General features: G+C 40.1%; 2 protein-coding genes across 23 annotated transcripts in view; both read right to left on the bottom strand.

The window, feature by feature from the left end:
* The window catches only part of LOC124213897 (facilitated trehalose transporter Tret1), a 76,818-nt gene that overhangs the window by 48,345 nt on the left and 7,243 nt on the right, over positions 1-21,230 (bottom strand). The window contains exons 1-4 of one of the 19 annotated variants that reach the window (XM_046615636.2): positions 12,628-12,995; positions 12,513-12,556; positions 12,073-12,274; positions 10,287-12,003 (exon numbers count right to left, since the gene is read on the bottom strand). The exons of 3 other annotated variants lie outside the window; for them this stretch is intronic. In XM_046615636.2, coding sequence (XP_046471592.1) covers positions 10,706-12,003; positions 12,073-12,154 — 1,380 coding nt within the window. In that variant the 5' untranslated portion in view covers positions 12,155-12,274; positions 12,513-12,556; positions 12,628-12,995 and the 3' untranslated portion in view covers positions 10,287-10,705. Of the gene's footprint in view, positions 1-10,286; positions 12,004-12,072; positions 12,275-12,512; positions 12,996-15,358; positions 18,028-18,097; positions 18,303-18,526; positions 18,689-19,207; positions 20,784-21,230 lie in introns of those variants that run through there. 15 more of the 19 variants (XM_046615634.2, XM_046615633.2, XM_046615637.2 and 12 more) reach the window with 15 other exon arrangements.
* On the bottom strand, positions 1,644-8,059 carry LOC124213895 (facilitated trehalose transporter Tret1-like). 4 transcript variants are annotated; one of them, XM_046615629.2, is made up of 5 exons: positions 6,621-6,808; positions 6,341-6,424; positions 5,981-6,253; positions 5,556-5,822; positions 1,644-5,460 (listed from the first exon to the last, which is right to left on the bottom strand). In XM_046615629.2, the coding sequence occupies exons 4-5, from the start codon at positions 5,623-5,625 to the stop codon at positions 4,148-4,150; spliced, it is 1,383 nt and encodes a 460-aa protein (XP_046471585.1). In that variant the 5' UTR covers positions 5,626-5,822; positions 5,981-6,253; positions 6,341-6,424; positions 6,621-6,808; the 3' UTR covers positions 1,644-4,147. The 4 variants fall into 4 exon arrangements, with proteins under 4 accessions (XP_046471585.1, XP_046471586.1, XP_046471584.1 ...); XM_046615630.2 differs by lacking the exon at positions 6,621-6,808 and having other exon boundaries at positions 1,677-4,948; positions 5,156-5,460; positions 6,341-6,460; XM_046615628.2 differs by lacking the exons at positions 6,341-6,424; positions 6,621-6,808 and adding exons at positions 6,817-7,117; positions 7,999-8,059 and having other exon boundaries at positions 1,678-5,460.

Here is a 21,230-nt window from a genome sequence, read left to right as displayed (position 1 = left end):
TTACTTTTCCGTCATGACATTTTGAATCTCCGTGAGTGTTTCTCCCTTCATCTCTGGCAACAGCATTAGACCAAAAATTGCAGATAAGGCCGTCAATATTCCGTACATCCAATAGATGTAACTTTCAGGAATGATCTCTTGAAGATATTGGTAAATTTCGACTGAGGTGAAACTGAAGATAGCTGCAGACACACATGAGATGGCCGCAGCTAGATTTCGGATGTTTGCTGAGAAGAGCTCGCTGAGTAGAATGGCTGGAATACAACTGAGTCCCATGTTGTAACAGATCGTGAATAAAATCATAGAGATTATCGGTATCCATTGCAATGGGCTGGGGTCGATTCCGTCATTGAGGAGGAAAAAGTGTGTGCCCAACGCTGCCATAGCTACAGAAATTCAACAGCTCGAGAAAACCCACATCTTTCTTCGTCCCAATTTTTCGGTCAAATACATCAACGCCAATCCAGCCACGATTCCGAGGCCGTTTGCTACAATAGGCACAGTAGCAGGTAAAATGACGGTCACCATGCCTCTAGTCACGATGGTCTCCATGTAAGCCGCTAAGGGGTTCAGTCCACAGGATTGTGCAAAAAAGACTGATATTATTATCATCACACCAGACTTCCTATTTTGGACGATATTGAACTCTCGAAGACGATTGACGAAGGTCACGGTATTTGTTGCCCCCACAAATTGCTTGATAGATTCCACCTCAAAAGTGATATCTGCCTTTGGATTGTATTTCAGTATCGGCATTTCAGCGTCCTCCATTTTGCTCTTACTTGTGAGGTAATAAGGAGATTGAGGTATCAATATGAAAATAAGAACATAAGAGATAGTTGGCACGATACTTATAAATGCGAAGGTTCTCATCGACAGGCCCATCGTATTACCGGCAAGAATTCCCAGAGATAAGCCGTTTCCCGTCATGGCTATCAAAGCTCCTCGAATATTCGAGCTTGAAATTTCGCCAAGATACAGCGGAAAGCTGATGCTGCTCAACTCGGCTGCTGCCCCACAAATAAATCTGGCCACGAAAATTCAACCTACGGAATTTGCCGCGATGATGAGGATCCAGGCAAAGAGCAGACCACAGCCAGTACCGATCATCGTAGTTTTGCTACCGAAGTATTGGTTACAAACAAAACCAAGGACCGCTCCTGGTAACCGTCCCAAAAAATAAATCGACGCGATCCAAGAAACCTCGTCCACTGAGGCGGGAAATGGGGAAACCTCAGTCAAAAATTGAGCCAAGTAAGGCGAGGCCCAACCGATTACCAAGCCAACCACAAACATCATGGTCATCGCTGCGTAATACACGAATACGATATAAATGCCAGAGAAAAAACTGGAAAGAATCAAGCCTTAAATGTTTCTAATTCGCTTTCACTCACCAGCGAAGCCTCCGACCCATTGCAACCAGAAAGTGCCGTTAGGTAATAATTGACTCAGGCTTAAAACCATACTGTGAAAATTGAAGACTAGAGATTCAAAATTACGCTGATACACAATGTGGTATATGAGAATGGTTTCTTGACTGCAACTGCAGATGTATTTTCCAGAGGTGCGGACCAACTGATTACGTATTAATGTATTATATCCGGTTGTATCGTAGAAAAATCTGCGGGTTCGTGTACTTATCATTTATTATCAAGGTTAATGCATCTGCAATGGGCTGTTACGTGATACACGTACATAGCATTTATATTACACCTTATCTATGTAATTTGACAAGAGTATCCCAGTGAACACATGACCTCCATATGACGTCATAGACAGGTCACATAGAGATCATCGAATTTTTACATAGATATGACATAAAAATGACTTTATTGATGACTCTGATATGATGTCATGTAGTATGACATCATTATGACATAGTACTGACCTAAAATTTGACTTTTATATGACGTCATGATTGTGACTTAAATATTATGTAAATATTATGTCTTATCCCTGTCATATGTGTGACGTCACATCAAAGTCATAAATTTATACATTATTTACGTAAGAAATAAATCATACATTTACATAAATTACAAGTCATATTCTGACGTCAAAAGAATATCATAATACCGTCATATGCTTACGTAAGAAACAACTCATATTTTTACGTAAAATTGATCAGCTTCCGGTCTTTCTTTTACATACGAGTGACATAATACTAATGTCACGACGGTATAAAAAAAAACGATCAACGATACTTTTCTATTTATGTTCTATGTTGTATCATGTATTGATTTAATAATTCGTAAGTGGAATTTCATATAACATTTCTTAATTTTTACTTTTATATTTAGTGTCCAAATTTAACTTACCGCAAATTCTCTTTAAATGCAAACATCAAATATATTTTTAACATTGAAAATATTAGGATATTGTCATAAATAAAATATATAAACTAATTTCAAAATCAATTATTATATTGTAATAGAGGTACAGTAACAAAATAATCACTATTTATAAATGAAAAATATAAACATTTTGACTTTACCAGGTCTGTTGTAACAGTTATATTATTATAAGCATTCTTAAATAGTTTTTATCGCTATGACATCAGAGTTATGTCATCGAGACGTCAGGTAAGTTATAATTATGTCAGCCAGACGTTACAATTTTGTAAGCATTGGACGCAACTTTATATCACTATTTTACCTCAAATTTAAGTCATCTTGACGTCAGCTAAATAACAAGTACGTCAGCTGGACGTCATATTTTTGTAAGCTTCCGGTACCGACTTTACTTCTCTACGACATCAGAGTTATGTCATTTTGAAGCCAGTCAAGTCATAATGATGTCAATTGGAGGTCATATTTACGTCATTTATCTTACGTAAGATTCTTACGTCAGGAAGTGGGAAATTATGAGTCATATGTGACTCATATATGACTCACATCTTACGTAAATCATGACGTGACATGACGTCATTCTGACATCAGTTTGACATAATTGTGTTCACTGGGTACCAAGTTCATCTAAATTTGGGCACTGTATAGGTATCAGCATATCTTTTAGCCATTTACCGATATGTCTTATCACACAGAGGTATCAGATACATTTATATGCACTGTTTGATCAACCTGCAAACTGTATCAAAGCAAAGTTGTAATAAAATACGAAAATTAAATGCAAAAATCTAAGCCGCATTGCCATGAGTGGTTGAAATTGAAGCCGTTGATTACATTTTTTGAGAAACAGGAAAACTGATACAAGGCTGCAACGCCTAGTTCGAAACTTTTAAAGAATATATTTGGAGCAAAAACTACTCTGTGTATTATTTCCTCGTGTTATTACTCTGCTGCTTTATTCTTATGCCTGCGACTTCAATAATATACAACTCCGGAAGCTTCGGCTTATCCTGCTGTCAGCAGCATGCTATGATTTAGCATATTTTTTGTAATATTGTAGGAATCATTTTAATACATGTCATGTCCAATTACATAAACTTGGTACTTCTCGCAATCTTTTGGGAATTTCTGAGCAGCCCACGATAAAAGTTTACACTCATGAGTTTATCTTCATCGTATAATCAAACGTCGTTTCATGTTAACACAATGGGCCGTAGATTACGAAACGGATTTATACTTTCAACAAATTCGTACGTAACAACTCGTCGGATTTTTAAAAAAAAGACGGAAACGGAAAAGTCAAGTGACATTGACAATAGGTATGTGATAAAACGAATTGAACAATTTAAATTGTTAAACTTACATTCGTATGCACAACATTTACATACCTATATTCAAATGACTTGGCCGCTTGTGTATCTTCATGATGATATACTTCGAAGTTTATCCATATTGCTTGGATATAGATTCGGTGAGAAGAATTTGCACTTTTCATTTATTATATTCCATCTTACATGACCTTTGGTAAAAACACCATCTGAAATATATTCAATCTACATAGTAAAAAAATCATCTATTTATATGTTATCATGTCTAATGATCACAATTCTCACTGTAACACGTTCATCGAAAAGCTTCACAAGCGATGAGATCTCAATTTTTTTTCGTTCACCTCATAGCTTCATAACGTAAACTATAGTTTGAAGTACTTGGTGAAATTGATTAAAACGGCCAGTTGCTGAGTGAATGAACACAGAGAAATGACTAATGAGGGCAGAATCATTGCAATCCATCACGCTTTACTTCTCTGTCATGAAATCTTGAATCTCCTTGAGCGTTTTTCCTTTCATCTCTGGGACTAAAAAGAGTCCAAAGATTGCGGATACAACCATCAAGATTGCATACATCCAGTAGATGTAACTTTCATCGATAAGTTCTAGCAGGTACTGATAACTGTTAACCGAGGTGAATGCAAAGACAGCCGCAAATGCACAGGAGATGGAGGCGGCTAAAGTTCGGATGTTTGCTCCGAAAAGCTCGCTGAGAAGAATGGCTGGAATGCAATTGAGTCCCATGTTGAAACAGATCGTGAATAAAATCATAGAGATTATCGGTATCCATTGCAAATGTTTGGGATCTAGTCCATCGTTCAAAAGGTAAAAGTGTGTGCCCAGCGCTGTCATAGCTAGGCAAACTCCGCAGCTCGAATAGACCCACATCCTCCTTCTCCCGACTGCATCAGCCAAATACATCATAAGCAATCCAGCTACGATTCCTAGTCCGTTTGCTAAAATGGGCACAATGGAAGGTGTGACGACGGTGACCATACCTCTCGTTACGATGGTCTCCATGTAAGTCGCTATGGGGTTTAGTCCACAGAATTGTGCGAACAAGTCCAAGATGATAACTGTCAATCCAGCCTTCCGGTTTCGAGGGATGTTAAACTCGCGTAATCGATCGATGAAGGTCACGGCACTTGTTGTGGCCACAAACTGCTTGATGGTTTCGACTTCAACGGAGATATTTGCTTTTGGGTTGTATTTTAATATCGACTTTTCCGCATCCTGCATTTTGCTCTTACTTGTCAGATAGTACGGAGACTGAGGTATCAATATGAAAATTAGAACGAATGAGATTGTTGGCACGAGGCTTATACACGCGAAGATTCTCATCGAGATGTAAGCACCCATTATGTTACCGGTCAGAATCCCCAAGGATAAACCATTCAGCGTCATAGCTATTAATGCACCGCGGATATTCGAGCTTGAAATATCTCCAAGGTATAAAGGAAAACTGATGCTAGCTACCTCGATGGCCACCCCACAAATGAACCTTGCCACATAAAGCCAGGCTACAGAATTTGCTGCGATAACTAGAATCCAGGACAGCATTAGTCCACAGCCGTTTCCGATCATTGTAGTTTTGCTGCCCAAGTATTGGTTGCCAATAAAACCGAGGGCCGCTCCTGGCAACCGTCCGAGCTGGAAGATCGACGCGATCCAAGAAACCTCGTCGACTGAGGCAGGAAATGGAGAATCTTCAGTCGAAAATTGAGCCAAGTAAGGCGAAGCCCACCCGATTGTCAAGCCAACTACGAACATCATTATCATGGCTGCGGGACACCGAAATTGAGTATCAATGTTGAATGAATTATGCAAAGGCGGTGAAAAATTACATTCAATAATATGTCAACCCACTGCCACATACCTGCGAAACCTCCGATCCATTGCAGCCACAACGTATCGTTGGGAAACGGAGAAGTCAAACGGAAGATCATTCTCTCAAAATTGATGACTGTGATTTTCAAAACCGTCACTAATTTCGACAGACCCGCGTCTTGCTTTCAAAATTGCCACAAGACCAGCTGTTACTAATTTTGACTAATCTGCGCTCTGCCTACACCTCACTAGCGGACTGAGCGCATTCGCTGCTGTGTTGAGAGACTGATAAGTACTGCAGATTAGGTGAGAGAGTCTGAAAATATCTAGGCGCAATTACTCGGGCCGAGTGCATAGGCTAATACGATCCATCACATCACGTGGGCATAAAAATTTGATATATACAGCTTATCTGCTCAAGTTGACTAGAGAATACATGTATTATATATATATACATATATATATGTATCATACCGCTCAAATCCTGCTGCTCACAGCAATGTATGTTCTGCACATCGCAACGACTTTGGACAAATGACGTTCACGAATATATCTTATCGCGATGCTGGATTTCACCGTGCGTATTCGAATTCGCAGCATCTAGTGGCACATGTTCTTTCCAGTGCTACCACTTGAACCCACGTATATATTTTCTTCTATAATCAATGCTGCTTGCATTGTAACGTGTGCTGATTGTTCTCGAAGCAATGGTTTACGAGCACGCAACGTTAGTGCGGATGTCTCTGCCTGGTTGGATAAAATTAATTAATAAATAGCACATCCTAAAAAGGGTCAAAAGCAGGGCCAGTATTGCCGACCCGAAAACACCCTGACCTTTTTGTAAGTTTTGCAGACTCGGGAATATCCAGAGCTGCCTTCCTGCTCAGACTTGGCTTAACAAACCGTAGCTGATAACACCTGATTCAATTAATTACAACAGCTGAACTACAGACCAAAACGACTGCCGTGGCAGCCTACCGGGCTACGTTTTGTAAAAAAGTTGGTTTGTAATGTTGGGAGTTTCACAAAATCAAATTATAAAGTGAATAAAATAAAAAAAAAAAAAAATTAAACTCAAAGAGTACAGTATTTATCGGTTCTGTTCACAATTTACCCTACTCCATGAATGACTAGTAATCTTAACAATTCTTGATCTTCGAAATCCCCCGCTATCGTGGATTCTATAAATCTTTCGAACTTTATCATTTGAATTTAAGGGCTATTCTTGAAAATTCCAAGTGAAGCTAAATTTGTGAACGGGCTCTAAATAAGCGTCACCACATACGCGGTAAGAGAGCTAGGCGCTCTACCTGAGATCTGTTGAGGAGGCCTTATGGAGCACCTCTATTTATACCGCCCGAGGTCCTCTCGAGACTGTTCATTGACTCCTGTCCTTTCGATAGTCGATGGTCATCTCCGTCTGGTCACTTGGACTGTCTTCGGAAGTGATCGGTAATCGTCGTGTCCGTGGACTTTCATTTACCCTTGACCATTGCCGGAGTTCGTCGGGTCGTCTGTATGTCACTGTCAGCTGGTACCGTGCGAATCCAATCCAGCTGACCGTTTTAATCGTTAAGTTGTTTTGACGCTGCGGCCTCAGAGCTTGAATCACTGAAGAGCCACAAATTAACGTTCACGGTAATCGATGCGCGACGATTGAAATATCAAATGTCAAATGAATAGATAATTTTGTAAAGCGCTAGGCTTGTTGCTACGCTGATTTTTCGCAATCGGCAACTTACTCGATTTTTCGCAAAACTTACAGCTACCTCTCTTACTGTCAATTTTTGTAAACAGCTGGAACGGGGTGCTGTTGAAGCAGTGTCACTATCAGAATTTTAATTTTTCATCGAGCAGTAAATTGGTAGAAGACATAGATGTTTGCGCAGTTTTTCCTTTTTCTTTTTCGGCAACCTTGAATTTGCAAAAGTGAAGGGCAAAAATAAAACAAGGCATCGGTAAATACTAAAGCTGTAGCTCAGCTATCGAATTGTGGTGGTTCGGAATTTCCTGTTACGAAATCCCAATCCTCGACCAGTTATAAAAAAATACTAAACTGCAAATTGAAGTGACACGAACAAAGGTCTGAATCTGAAATTGAGTCTGAAAAGTAGCACCGATCGCCACATTTTAGAAAAATCTATACTTCTGTATGTAGAGTGCAGTGTTGGGCAGTATCCAATTACTTTTTGTGATTAATGTTGAAAAAAAATCAATGACAAATTACGAAAGTAAAATTACAGTAAAAATTTAAAATTGATAGGTTGAAAATTGAAGGCACTAGTTGTTTGCCCGCCTTGAAAAACATCGTTTTATTTCATTAGCCACTTCACCGCCATTTGGTTTTAACATAATAAATGAAAATAAAAATCCCTTCTACTTCAAGAATTATATTAACATGTATGAGAAATAGAATAAAAAAATTTTAATTCATTTTTCTTAATTAAATTGATTAGATAAACCTTGATTTCGTGTACGCAAAATAATATTACCTCTTAACGGTTAATTGTAATCTGTTCGATCGCGGTCCGAACTGTGCGTCCTAAGAGTAAGGCAGAGAGTGGAAGCTGGTTATAAGGCAGCAGTGCAATTAGAATTCTACGCCCTCTGGAGTATCAGTGACATAACTAATGTTGAATGTACCGCTAAAATTGAAATCTCAGATCTAGAATTCGTGATCCAATGAAATAGCGAATCAATATTAACAATACAAATATTTCTCATATTATTTGGGTCCCATTTTACTGCACTGTACAGACATTTCAAATATTTATGTAGAGATGTAAGTATATAACATATTACAGCGTTAGTTCAAAATTGTTTAATTAAAACGGCAGTCAATGAAATTACAGAATATTTCACACTCTGTTATATCATTAAAATATACCATAATATAAAATATTGAACACAGACTAATACGTTTATTTACATAGAAATATTGGCTTTTACTGTTACGAGAATTTAATACTTTCAATGAAATGTATATTTCTTCATTTTATTTTAAACCATTAAACCTGAATGTATAATATAATCTAAATATTGGATTATTTAATGCAATTAACAAGCTATAAATTTCAAGATTTCTCTACAATCGTCGAGATACGAAATAAAACACTGTAGAAGTTACTAAATCACGATAAAAGTACGCATATATGAAAATATATTTTTTTGTTATTGCTCTTTTGATGTTAGATTTGGCCACAAAACTGTTGACGAAAAAATCTTTCTCTCACTGTTTTCGGTTCAATTACTTTGTAATTATTCGATTATAAACTACTCAAATATATTGCTTTTAATTACTCTGGCTTTATTTGCTTTGGTCTAATAAATTTGGTCATTTTCTTTTCATTATTGTCGGACTTTTTCGACGAGTTTAATTTTGAAAATTCGCTATGCAAAATAATAATTAATCCCCACTCAAATACTACAGATCTAGGAAACATTGTTCCATAAGCTTATATGAGGTACCAAACTATAAAATTTTACTTTTTTACTCGACTTAACTAATCTGCAATACTACTTTAACTATAGAATACAGAAACAATACTACTTGGACAATAGAAAATCGAAATGACGTCACCAAATAACCTCATTTCTCAATATTGCATCGTAAATGTTATAGATTTAATACTTATATTTTTGGATTTTTTGGCGATTGGAAAAAAGAGTGTTCTTTGTTAACTCTAGCATTCTTTCTATATCCCTTGACGAAATATCGCAAACCCATTTTAATCATAAAGTTGTATCATACTGGGAATATATTTAAATGTATCACACTTTTCAAGAGAGATGGGACAGAATAGTTAGGATTCGGAGACAGTAGAGGGGCTGATCACTAAATAAGGTCAGCTTCCACTCTCTACATGTGGTAAATATTTGGGGATAAAGGGAACTCTCCTAAACTTCAAATAATTCCGGAATATTCCTATGTTCTCGTATTGCGATGCCTACATTCACCACTACCTATAAGCACTGAAGCTGCAGGATATAGAATTGCTCGTTTTTACCTTACATGAAGAAATTTGATTATTGTACTTCAAGTAATTCTAAAAATTCAGGCGAATCCTTTCATTCGGCAAAGATACAAGTCACGTTACGTAAATAAAGTTTAATTTCTTGGCTCGCTTTACTGTCATTCAAAATAACAAACAGTTAGAGAAGAAACGCTCCTTTGTATCAATAATTGTAGATTAAATACTTTGGTGCCCAATACTCAACTTGATTACTCTCAGATCTGTCTTATCAGTCACTCGTCCATTCATAAAATTGAATTATGAGCAATCTTCATGCCAACAGCGAACGAGCTATGATAACTTGATCGATAAAGTCGTCAAAAAGCATGCATTGTACGCTGCATTTTCACGGACACCTGTAGTCCGAACGGGCTTGCACCAATACACTCACGATCAGAATATATTTTACGCAGTCAGCCTGGCTGCCTGGCTGTGAGTTTATAGAACGCTAATATACTAGCCTGAAGTTGGCGTTTATAAATAGCAAGAAGTTTTTATATCTTTACATTATTCACATGTGTAATGATAGAGCCAAAATATCTCAATTTAATAAAAATTTATCATTTCATGTATAATACTTCATGCCTTGAAAGAAGCCCACCAAGTTTCACGTACTAATTTAACTTGTTTGTCTGGGTTTTTATCAATATGTGAGTTATTATGTTTTTTATTCATACTTAATTATCATTAGTAGTCGGACAAGTTTAAGGTCAGTGTTACCCCAGTGCGGCAGCAGTGTGATTCCAGGGAGATGTGGAAGCTAATGGTTCAGTTTCAATCCTGCCTTTATTATGAATTAACAGACGTGTACTTGACAGTAGTACATGATTTGAATCTTTTTTTGTATGAGCTGATTATATGTATACGTTTTTTGTCAAAGAAGGTATTTTTGTGGGTAATGACTATATTGCTAACGTACTTGGCGAAAGGTTTTTGCACCAGAGATGCGTTTTAGGGAGATGCAAAGTTCACGTCAAGATATGAGCCCGTGTGGTGGCTTACCGGCGATGTAAAGGTCTACCACTGCTTAAGTATATCAATTTCAAATTTACAATCATCTTACAAGACACAACATGAGACAGTTTCAACATTAAATGATCTCTGAAATAATTTAAGAATATACTGATAGTATACAATACGCGGACCCTGGGAAAGCTATTGTTAGCTCATTATCCCACCTTCGAATTTACATGTTTTGAATCTCGTGCAAGGTCTTACCCTTCGTTTCAGGCAATATGAAGCCAAAAATAAAAGCTAGAAACATGATAACGGCATACATGTAGAACACGCAAGCTTCGCCGAAGGCATCCAGCAAAGGTTGATAACTTTTCGTCGAGACAAAGGCGACGAGCCCCGCGAAAACATTGCCCAAACATGCTGTCAAGCTTTTCAAATTCGGCGCGATAAGCTCGCTCAGAAATATACTCGGCATGGGAATGAGGCCTATGAATAGAAACACCCGGAAGCTGATCATGCAAACTATCGGCACCCACTGCTGACCGTAGGAATTATAGCCGTTGGCCAAAAGGGTAAAATTTACTCCAGTTAAAGCCATGGATACGCAAGCTCCGCAGGTCGAAGTTATCCACATTGGCTTCCGTCCATATCTATCGACCAAAGACATCGACACCCATCCGCCCACGGAATCAAGGACGTTGGCCACGATCACAACCGTCGCGGGAGTTATCGCGGTCACCTTGCTTGTTTTCAGAATAATTTCCATGTAGTAAATAACGGAGTTGAGACCACTGAAATGCATAAAGAAGTACAGTAGCAGAATCATCATTCCAGCCTTCCTGTTTCGAGGTGTTGTCAATTCCCTCAGTCGGTCTCCGACCGTTACCGAATTCGATTCGGAGGTAAATGTCTGTAAGAACTCCAGCTCCTCTTTGACGACCACCTTCGGGTGGTACCGGCTTATTGACCTCTCCGCTTGGTCCAATTTGCCCATCCTGACAAAGTAGTGAGGAGATTCGGGGACGCATAGGAAGATGGCGATGTAAACGATTGTCGGTGCCAAAGCTATGTAGCCGAACGTGGTTTTTGGTAGATAGGTGCCCAAGACGTTGCCTATCAACGAGCCCAGAGGAAACCCGCTCACGGCGAAGGACACCAAAGCGCCGCGGGTCGCTGAGCTGCTCACTTCGCCGAGGTAGACGGGAAAACTGACGAACGCGATCCCTATGCCCAGCCCGTGGGCGAAGCTGGTCCCGTAGAGCCATTTTGCCGAGTCAGCCAGGATGAGGCAAACCCAAGCCAGCAGCAGAGGGCATCCCGCGATAAGCATCGCCCTCTTACCTCCGAGGTAGTGGACGCCGATTGAGCCAAAAATCGCACCCACCAGACGCGCCGGACTAGACAACGACGCCACCCAGGAGGCCTCGTCCAGGGTGAGGAAGAGTGACGGGTTCGGGGAGGTGATCACGGCCAGAAATGGGGACAACATCCCGATCAGCATGCCGATCACACCCATCATCAGCATCGCTGCGAAACGAATATTCGGTAATACGACGCGATAACTGAGGTATACCGTGTTTGATTACTTCCACTTACATCCTATTCCTCCGATCCACTGGTACCACAATATTTCCGTCGGTCGCGACAGCCATTTCGTCTTCCGCAGGCGTCGGAACATCGAAAACTACGTGCCCTTTGTAACGATCCTCTAATGTCGCTGCGGTCTATCTGTCAGTTGAATTAGTACAGATCGCGGTTCCAATGATTTTACAGTCGGTAGGGCTCCGAACCAATAATCCTGCTCGAATAAAATATGGTTGTAAAGTATAATAAGATACTAAAATCAAGGTACTCCGTACGCGAGACCAGTTTTAACGCAAGCATGGAACCTAGAAGATATCGATCAGCGCGCAGCGGCTTTAGTCTCTAAGATTATACTCTAAAAATCATAAGTAACAAGATGAAAATCTCCGTCAGTGCTGTTGCCTACAGCAATCAGTTCAAAGTTATAACTGACCGTAATTGATACGACTCACAAGTATGTATGATCCATATACTTTAAATTTTTTCTTCACTGGGGCTAAAAACATATGCGGAATCTTTCAAGTAGCTGATCAAATTATGGAACGAGCTAATGACAATTCGATATACCCTCGTTCGTCACAATTGCGTGGTTCACTCATCACAATGTTCTATTCGATCGTATCCCATCACATTTCCCATTGTAGCTGCAGACACACCAATGGGAAAGTATTTCAGTGTTTACAAGCGAAGTAATAAATTTCTATAAATTAACCTCACGAGAAATATTGTCACTTCAATCTTCGGTCAAGCTTGACATTTACGATTGTATCAACGGCACGTTTCCCATCAGGATAAATTACAACAAGTAATAAATAGAGGATTTTTTAGTAGCCACCGTCCTGTATGAGGTTCAAAGCTGTATTGAACTAACGCTCGAGGAAACCAACGTGATGATTAGCCGGTGGACACATTTTCCCTTCCCTGGTGCAATTCATTCTGGGGTACGTCTATCTATGTACTCGGCTGTAAATTGCCAGTGCGATTATATGAATGCATAATTTAATATTCTTAGATAGGCAACATTGAACAACACTATCATAATAGATGGATGACTTAATTTCACGGAGAAAAAAGAACTAAAGTCAGCCAGGTATATTTCAGATGATTGCAATCATATATTTGCATTGGCAATATTTCTTCAGCCATAATCGTATCCCTCTCCTTGGGATATCTTTTTTCTGACTGATCAAGCATGTCCGGAGATGGCCAAGTGTTTTGTGCCTCGAAACGAAGCGGGAGATATCATTTATTTGATGTCAGGGACGACGATGACTTAAATACGAGGTAACACGGATAACTGCGACATGAAGTTGAAATTTGACGCTCTGCGGTTCAAAGTCTAGACAACTATACGTATAAACAAGGAAATTTGAAAGCTTTGCTTGACCATTTATCGATGACGGCAAATCAATTTACAGTCGACTTGTACGCTATTATTTGTAAATTGACAACTTAGCGGACATTCGTGATCATATGGTTGACACGAAGTCAATTATTTCCTTCAAATACACTCTATAATGCATCAGGATCCGATAGTTGACTTCATGTTCTGCCGCCAATAAGTCAAGTGCAAGTCAACCGCGTGTTACTACGACTATCTGACCATCGCCAACGTTCATAAATATATTTTATCGCGGTGAGGAATTTTTCCATTTGTTCATGAATTTATATTATTCCGGTACTATTATTTCAACCCGCGTCTTTATATTCTTCTATAATTAATGCTGCCCGACTGCGTTGCACTTTTGTGAGTTGTAAGCTAGCTTTCGCTGAGGTCTCCATGGCCGGATCATTTGCCAGCCAAACTACCGTTTGCAATAATTATCGATACCTGTGACGATTGATAAATCTGATGTGAAATAAACAAATAATGTTACAAATCGCTAGGCATATCGCTACGCTGATTTTTCTCAATCTTACTCGGCCTCACGCAAGGCTCACGGCTATCTCACTTACCGTCAGCTAATAGATTCCGAGTAAAGTCTGGCAACGTGATGGGAAAAATTGATTCGATGATTTAACTCGCGTAATGTGCACTGTGCCGTTTTTTCACGATATTGTTCAACGTAAATATATTTTTCTCACACATTAAATAAATTCTTATTAATTATAAGTATATCTTACGATAGTAAACATTTCAAAGAGCGAATTGGTAAAGTACGTAGTCACAATTACCCATACAGTTATGTATATTGCGATTTTCGTCTAAAGGGCGGCGTTACGCTCATACCGCGAATAACGAAAGGTTGAGAAAATCTGTACGGTCGAATACACAGAGTCCCGAAAAGCCAATGTTCCGAGATGCAGAATTTTACAGGGCATACGACTCGAGTTCCTGAAGACATCGATTTCGCCGGAAAACTCTCAGTAAAAACCCCGGGGGTTCGGAATTTGGGAAAATCACTCGTTTGGTAACCACACGCACACACACACACACACACTGTCAGGGACACCGATAGGCACACACACTTCCTATTCAAAAGTTTGAACAGCTGAAACTGTGCTGCTACGAGACTTTTTTATTCGGAAATCTGTAAAATTGTCACTTGAAACTTTCGAGGCCTGGAACACTGATTTCAGAAATTTAGAATTCTCGAAATTGATTCGATTCACAAGTTAGCCGAGACTCAATTCAATCGATACTGATCAATGCTCACCTTACTGCGACTAGCGAGCAACTTCAGCCTTTCCGACATTGCAAATATTTACGCTGAGTGCAAAAATGAAACCGAAAAAAAAACAAATGAAAACTGTCGACATAATTGCATAAGCGAAGACGTATAACTAAACGCCCAGTGCCGTGCGACAGCTCACGTGAGAACGTCTATTTCTCTCCGGGCGAAAAAGACCTGCAGCTTTGTAATTTCGTTATTGAGACGACAATCGATTATCGGTTGTCTGAAATGAGTATTCGATGATTATAATTGTATCAAGCCACGGTGAACTATAGAGGGGCGAAATCTTTCGATACTCAAAGGATTCCATTTTTTTCGTTGTTATGTAGTGCTGCAATTACCGAGGACCCGCTGCTTCCGGTTTGTAGGCACCTTTCTGTGAGATTCTGTGTGTGTGTGTGTGTGTGTGTGTGTGTGTAGCTCACACCGTACTACATCAGCGGGTGTGAAATGTCACATTAGTGCAGAGTGTGCCCGCTACAGTTTCTCTCTATACATATATAAGGATCAACCCCGTTACAGATGCACCAATGAGTAAAATAGTGAAATGGTAACACGCTACATTATATAAACAGAACACATTTACCCAGTATTTTTTGTTGAACGTAAAGAATAACGAAATATTTCGTTGTACTTTTTAATAATTTCGAAATAAATTCGTACTTCCCAAAAGTCTTACGCGAATTCTCGATGCACTTTGCCTTTAAATTCGTCTATCGACAAAAGAGTTTTGCGATCGGAAGGAACTCTGTCGGAAGTTGTACTTGGTTTTCCTCTGCTCTGGTGAATCTTATTCGCCACAAAATCATGTGACTGGTTCCACCAGTGGAAGTTTTAGATGAGTTATAATCCTCACGGTCCCACCTGCGGGCACGTAAGCAATTTGCTTATATATCTCTGCCTAGTGTCGCTTTAGAACTGGTCGCGTTACACGACCGATAAATATTTGAAGATTACACAACTTTCCCTAAACTTCGGATAACTAGTGTATTCCTATGCTCACGTATTTCGACGCTTGTCTTACTGATATTTGAATATTGGAGCTGCAGGGAAAGTTTTTATTCGTTTTAACCCTAAATTGGAATGTATGATTATGGTAATTCACATAACTTTTGCAACTTGCGGGATTTTCTTACTCAGTAAAAAAATGAGATACATTGCGGAAATGAAATTTAAGTTTTCGACTCGCTTTACTTTCATTTGATATAAGAGCAGAAAAGCTATCATGTAACAATACTCAAGATTAAATACTTTTGAAGAACAATATTCACCTCAATTGGTCTCACAGTTCTCTCTTTAACATACACTCGTTCAGTAATTGAAATAAATTATAAATACCTTATAGATTATCAGGAATTGACTATGATAACTTGCAGTTAGTAAAATTTGTCCACGAGCCGCGTGTATTATAGAATATATATATAATATAATAATTGGCCGTTGCGGTTCCAACCGAAAATATTTTTAAGTATTTCTTCTGGCGAAACTTTAAGACATAGTATCTTCATGCTTTGGCGGATTTCTTTGTACAGCTCATAGAGGCCTTGAAAACTCTTTAACATAACTTTCCTCTATCTGTAAGAGTTTATTGCAGCTATTTTCAGAAAAAAATCAAAATTGATTCAGTGGTTCTGGAGTTATAAGGGGAAGATAACGACAGGCAGAGAGACGTTGGGTTTTGTACATATATGTAAGGTAGTTAAAAAAGATAAGATACATCGGTTACATTTAATGACTCAACCCGCTACGGTTGCTTTCTAGTAAACTGAAGTTCTACTATTTTTTGAATTTATCAATTTAAAGTTCAGAAATAATCATATTCACAAATCACTGCATAACACAGATTCAACATTCAATGATGACTGATTCATCGTAACTGCTGAATTCAAACGCAAACAATATTAGAATTAACTGAAACTGAGATTCATATAATGCGTTACAATACGCAGATTTTTTTCGGAGGCTATTTTCAGCTTGTAATGCTATTTTTGAATTTACATGTTCTGAATCTCTTGCAAGGTCTTGCCCTTTGTTTCAGGCAACGTCATGCCAAAAATAAGGGCTAAAAGCATGATAACAGCATACAAGTAGAACACGCAAGCTTCGCCGAAGGCATCCAGCAAAGGTTGATAACTTTTCGTTGAAGCAAAGGCGACGAGCCCCGCAAAAATATTGGCTAAACATACCACCACGCCCTTCACATTCGGTGCGATAAGCTCGCTCATAAATATACTAGGAAGAGAGAAGACACCCACGAATAGGAACACCCGGAAGCTGATCATACAAATAATCGGCACCCACTGCTGTTCGTGAGAATTATAGCCATTGGCCAAAAGAGTAAAATTTACTCCAGTTAAAAGCATGGATACGCAAGCTCCGCAAGCCGAGATTATCCACATTGGCTTCCGTCCGTAACGATCGGCCAAAGACATTGCCACCCATCCGCCGACAGAGTCAAGTACATTGGCCACGACCACAACCGTCGCGGGAGAAATCGCGGTCACCTTGCTTGTTTTCAGGATTATTTCCATGTAGTAAATAATGGAATTGAGACCACTGAAATGCATGAAGAAGTACAGTAGCAGAATTATTACTCCAGCCTTCCTGTTTCGTGGTGTTATCAATTCCCGCAGTCGGTCCCCGGTCGTTATCGAATTCGATTCGGAGGTGAATTTCTGCAAGGACTGCAGCTCCTCCTCGACGACCACCTTCGGGTGGTACCGGCTTATCGCCCTCTCGGCTTGGTCCAATTTGCCCATCCTGACAAAGTAGTGAGGAGATTCGGGGACGCATAGGAAGATGGCGATGTAAACGATTGTCGGCGCCAAAGCTATGTAGCCGAACGTGGTTTTTGGTAGATAGGTGCCCAAGACGTTGCCTATCAACGAGCCCAGAGGAAACCCGCTCACGGCGAAGGACACCAAAGCGCCGCGGGTCGCTGAGCTGCTCACTTCGCCGAGGTAGACGGGAAAACTGACGAACGCGATCCCTATGCCCAGCCCGTGGGCGAAGCTGGTCCCGTAGAGCCATTTTGCCGAGTCAGCCAGGATGAGGCAAACCCAAGCCAGCAGCAGAGGGCATCCCGCGATAAGCATCGCCCTCTTACCCCCGAGGTAGTGGACGCCGATTGAGCCAAAAATCGCACCCACCAGACGCGCCGGACTAGACAACGACGCCACCCAGGAGGCCTCGTCCAGGGTGAGGAAGAGTGACGGGTTCGGGGAGGTCATCTGGGCCAGAAGCGGCGAGAACATCCCGATCAACATCCCGATCACACCCAGCATCAGCATCGCTGTGAAACGAATATTCGGTGATACGACGCGATAGCTGAGGAACTGACGAGTTTGATCACTTCCACTTACATCCTATTCCTCCGATCCACTGGTACCACAATATTTCCGTCGGTCGCAACAGCCATTTCGTCTTCCACAGGCGTCGGAACATCGAAAACTACGTGCCCTTTGTAACGATCCTCTAATGTCGCTGCGGTCTATCTGTCAGTTGAATTAGTATAGATCGCGGTTCCAATGATTCTACACTCTGCGGTTTTCTGAACCGATAATCCTGCTTGAATAAAACATGGTTGTAAAGTTTAGTATGATAAAATAGTAAAATCAAGGTACTCCGCATACGAGACCAGCTTTAATGCAAGCATGGAAACGAGAAGACATCGATCAACGCGCAGTTGTTTTAGTCTTTGATGCTAGATTTCGAAAAGAACCTTTCTTTTCCTTCAAAATACTGTGAAAATTGGTATTCTGACGCAAAGTATTAAATTTATAATAATCAACCTTACGAGAAATGTTGTGAATTCAATCTTCCATCAAGCTCGTCATTTGCGGTGAGAAGAAAACTGACAAGATGTATTATACTGAGGTTTCTTCTGTAGCCAAGGTTCTGTATGAAGTTTGATGCCGTACTGAACTAATAACGCGCCAAGAAATTAAGGTGATCTGGAATCGGTAAATACGTTTCTCATTCACCTGTGCAAAGCCGCTCTTCTGTGCGCCTGTCTGTACACTCGCAAGTAAGGTAAATTTTTATGACGATCGTATTTATACATTATTTCATTAATGCAATATTAGATACGGATCAGGTGTCCTCTTTTGCCTCTATCTCGTACGCAATGTAATCGTTTGTGCGACCGAATTATTCTTATACAACAAATAGAAAAATTCGAGAATGAATGAGTAATCAAGCCGCTAGTCGTTCCAATAAAAACACCGTAACTGCGCGGACAAATTGACAAGGAACAACAATTTGCTGAGGCTTAATAAAACCCTCACGAAGTAGAGGGAAAATCCTGAGCAAGCCAATGAATAAAAGTGAATTTATCGACCAATATCTGGTAAAATCCAAGTGTATGAAAGGGTGAAAAAACCATCACAAGTCAGAGACTTTGTTTCTAACTTAATCTATCGTGGTTGGAATGATCATTCGCCTGACTGTATCAACTAAGAGAACTCTCTTACCTATCGGAGGGTACAAGCTCTGCAATATTGTCGCAATACACGGTGTGTGCTGTGATGCCGGGACCTTCCTGCTGGGTTACGTTACCGGACACGGGATGATTCCCGGATAGCAAAAGCCCTGATCATTACAGGACCTTAACGTCTCGAGTACAGGGACAGCTATTGGGCCTTGGACGACTTTGGACAACACGCGACAACACTGGTGCTGTGTTGTAATCGATGCACCACCAGGAGACAGCCTTATCGTGTTTCGCTCTCACAACCAATTACAGACACACGGTAATAAACTAACACAGAACTATAATTGCATACGTGACGACATAGCCGATAACCAGAATTGATAGATTGTAACAGAATCAGAAATTATCCAGAAAGTTGGAACAGACGCTCAAGACACGACCGTTCTCTGTGAAATCTCGTTTCTGTCTGCCCTGAGTCGAGTGTTTTCAGAGGCCCTGTCCAACAACCCCCATACCGAGTGCTGGATAATCACATGTCCTCCCGAGTGCATCCAAGGAGGCAGCCCAGGCTTTCCCCTGAAGATCGCTACTCAGGCCGCTTTCTCTAAATTATGGCTCGTGGACGAGCGCTGGGCGTGTTTACCCTGCAGGCCTTACTTCGCGTAAACTTGTTGCCGTGTTTGTCTTGTCAGTCACTTGAATAATATCCATATTTTGTTTATCGAATTGCTCGGAGTTCCGAGTGGCAGTATACTGCAATTTTGCATGTCCAAAAACTCACGTCGAATTACCTTGTAAAATTTTTTATCGACTTCGTCTGTGAAATGAAATGCTGATATCGTAAATACATCGTGCCAATTTTTACAATTACCCGAAAAAGTTCGTGTATTGAAGCGTATCATAGATAGAGCAAAGGGGGTCTGAAGCACCTGACAGACCAAAACCAACCACGAGCTCATTCTCCAGAGATACACTCAACCCCGTAATTCTTCGATTATTATTCCACGGTTTTATGTGTGCAGCAACAGTGAGTACGACATGAATAAGAGATCATACACGGCAGTTTGGTTTTACGGTTATTGAACATGTCCATTTTATGACCGTATGAAAAGATAGGCATCGCTTCGAGCCAACCTCGTTGGCGCCGAAAATGCTTTTTGCTTTGTACACCATTTATCGGGACAAATTTTCCCTAAGCGAATGAAGCTACTCGATTATACAATTTTCAATGCACTCGACGCAGCTTTGAAGCCACTTTGCATCTCGTTTTCAAACGATGCTTGTGCTTGGTACGACTTTGGAATTGGTGGAAAATTTGAATTTCGTACAGCAGAGCGAACAGAAACGCCAGAGGACATGAAATTTGTGGAATCGTAGAATTTTCGACGATGGTACTATTTGTATGGCATTCTTATTAGCTGATACTACGATTTCAAATAAACATGCGCCGCGTGTAGTTTCCTTTAACTGAATTCGACTGTTCGTAAAGCTTGTTTTTGGACGATAAAATCAATTAGGTTCTACGATTCTCCGGATATTTTCTTGACATACTTTCATCAAGTTACCTAAAGCATGATTGAGTTTGCGACAGTGTAAATATTACATGTATAAAAATTACAGAATAACGGAATTGAGAAACAGTCAAGCTGACAGTAGCGGAGGAAGTACTTGTGTAAGGACACACTAGTTATTAAACTAATTGGTCTACTCTACAGACAAAACAGATAAGGACGGTGTCGTATTTGTCAGATAAGTGCACACAACGTCATGCATATGAATTACGCAACCCGTATTTCCATGTCCGATTACGCGACTGTTGCAATTATGTTGCTACAGATAAATATAAAGTGGGTGCAACAGAGTAAACAGTAATCTCAATATGTGTTTTAACGCGACTTGGAACTGAAGTTTTCAACCGATGTGATGAACCTGGGCAGATCTTAGGATTTGCATCAACCTCTGAAAGTATGATCTTGCGATGATGTCAAAAAATAGTTACACATTGCTAGCGTCCGAATTGTTTGTAAGGAGCGCAAATGGCTGATAGTCGTTTTCTTGTTAGT

The sequence above is a fragment of the Neodiprion pinetum genome, chromosome 3 (assembly GCF_021155775.2).
Source record: "Neodiprion pinetum isolate iyNeoPine1 chromosome 3, iyNeoPine1.2, whole genome shotgun sequence".
Taxonomy (NCBI): Eukaryota; Metazoa; Arthropoda; class Insecta; order Hymenoptera; family Diprionidae; genus Neodiprion; species Neodiprion pinetum.
Note: the sequence above shows the minus strand (reverse complement) of the source record. Positions and strands in the feature narration are given on the sequence as shown.

Bases quoted from the DNA above. Each gene is read 5' to 3' on its own strand.
- LOC124213895 (XM_046615628.2), bottom strand. From the start codon at position 5,625: ATGATCTTCCGTTTGACTTCTCCGTTTCCCAACGATACGTTGTGGCTG. The intron at 5,461-5,555 runs GTATGTGGCAGT...GGTGTCCCGCAG, and splicing joins ATGGATCGGAGGTTTCGCAG to CCATGATAATGATGTTCGTA.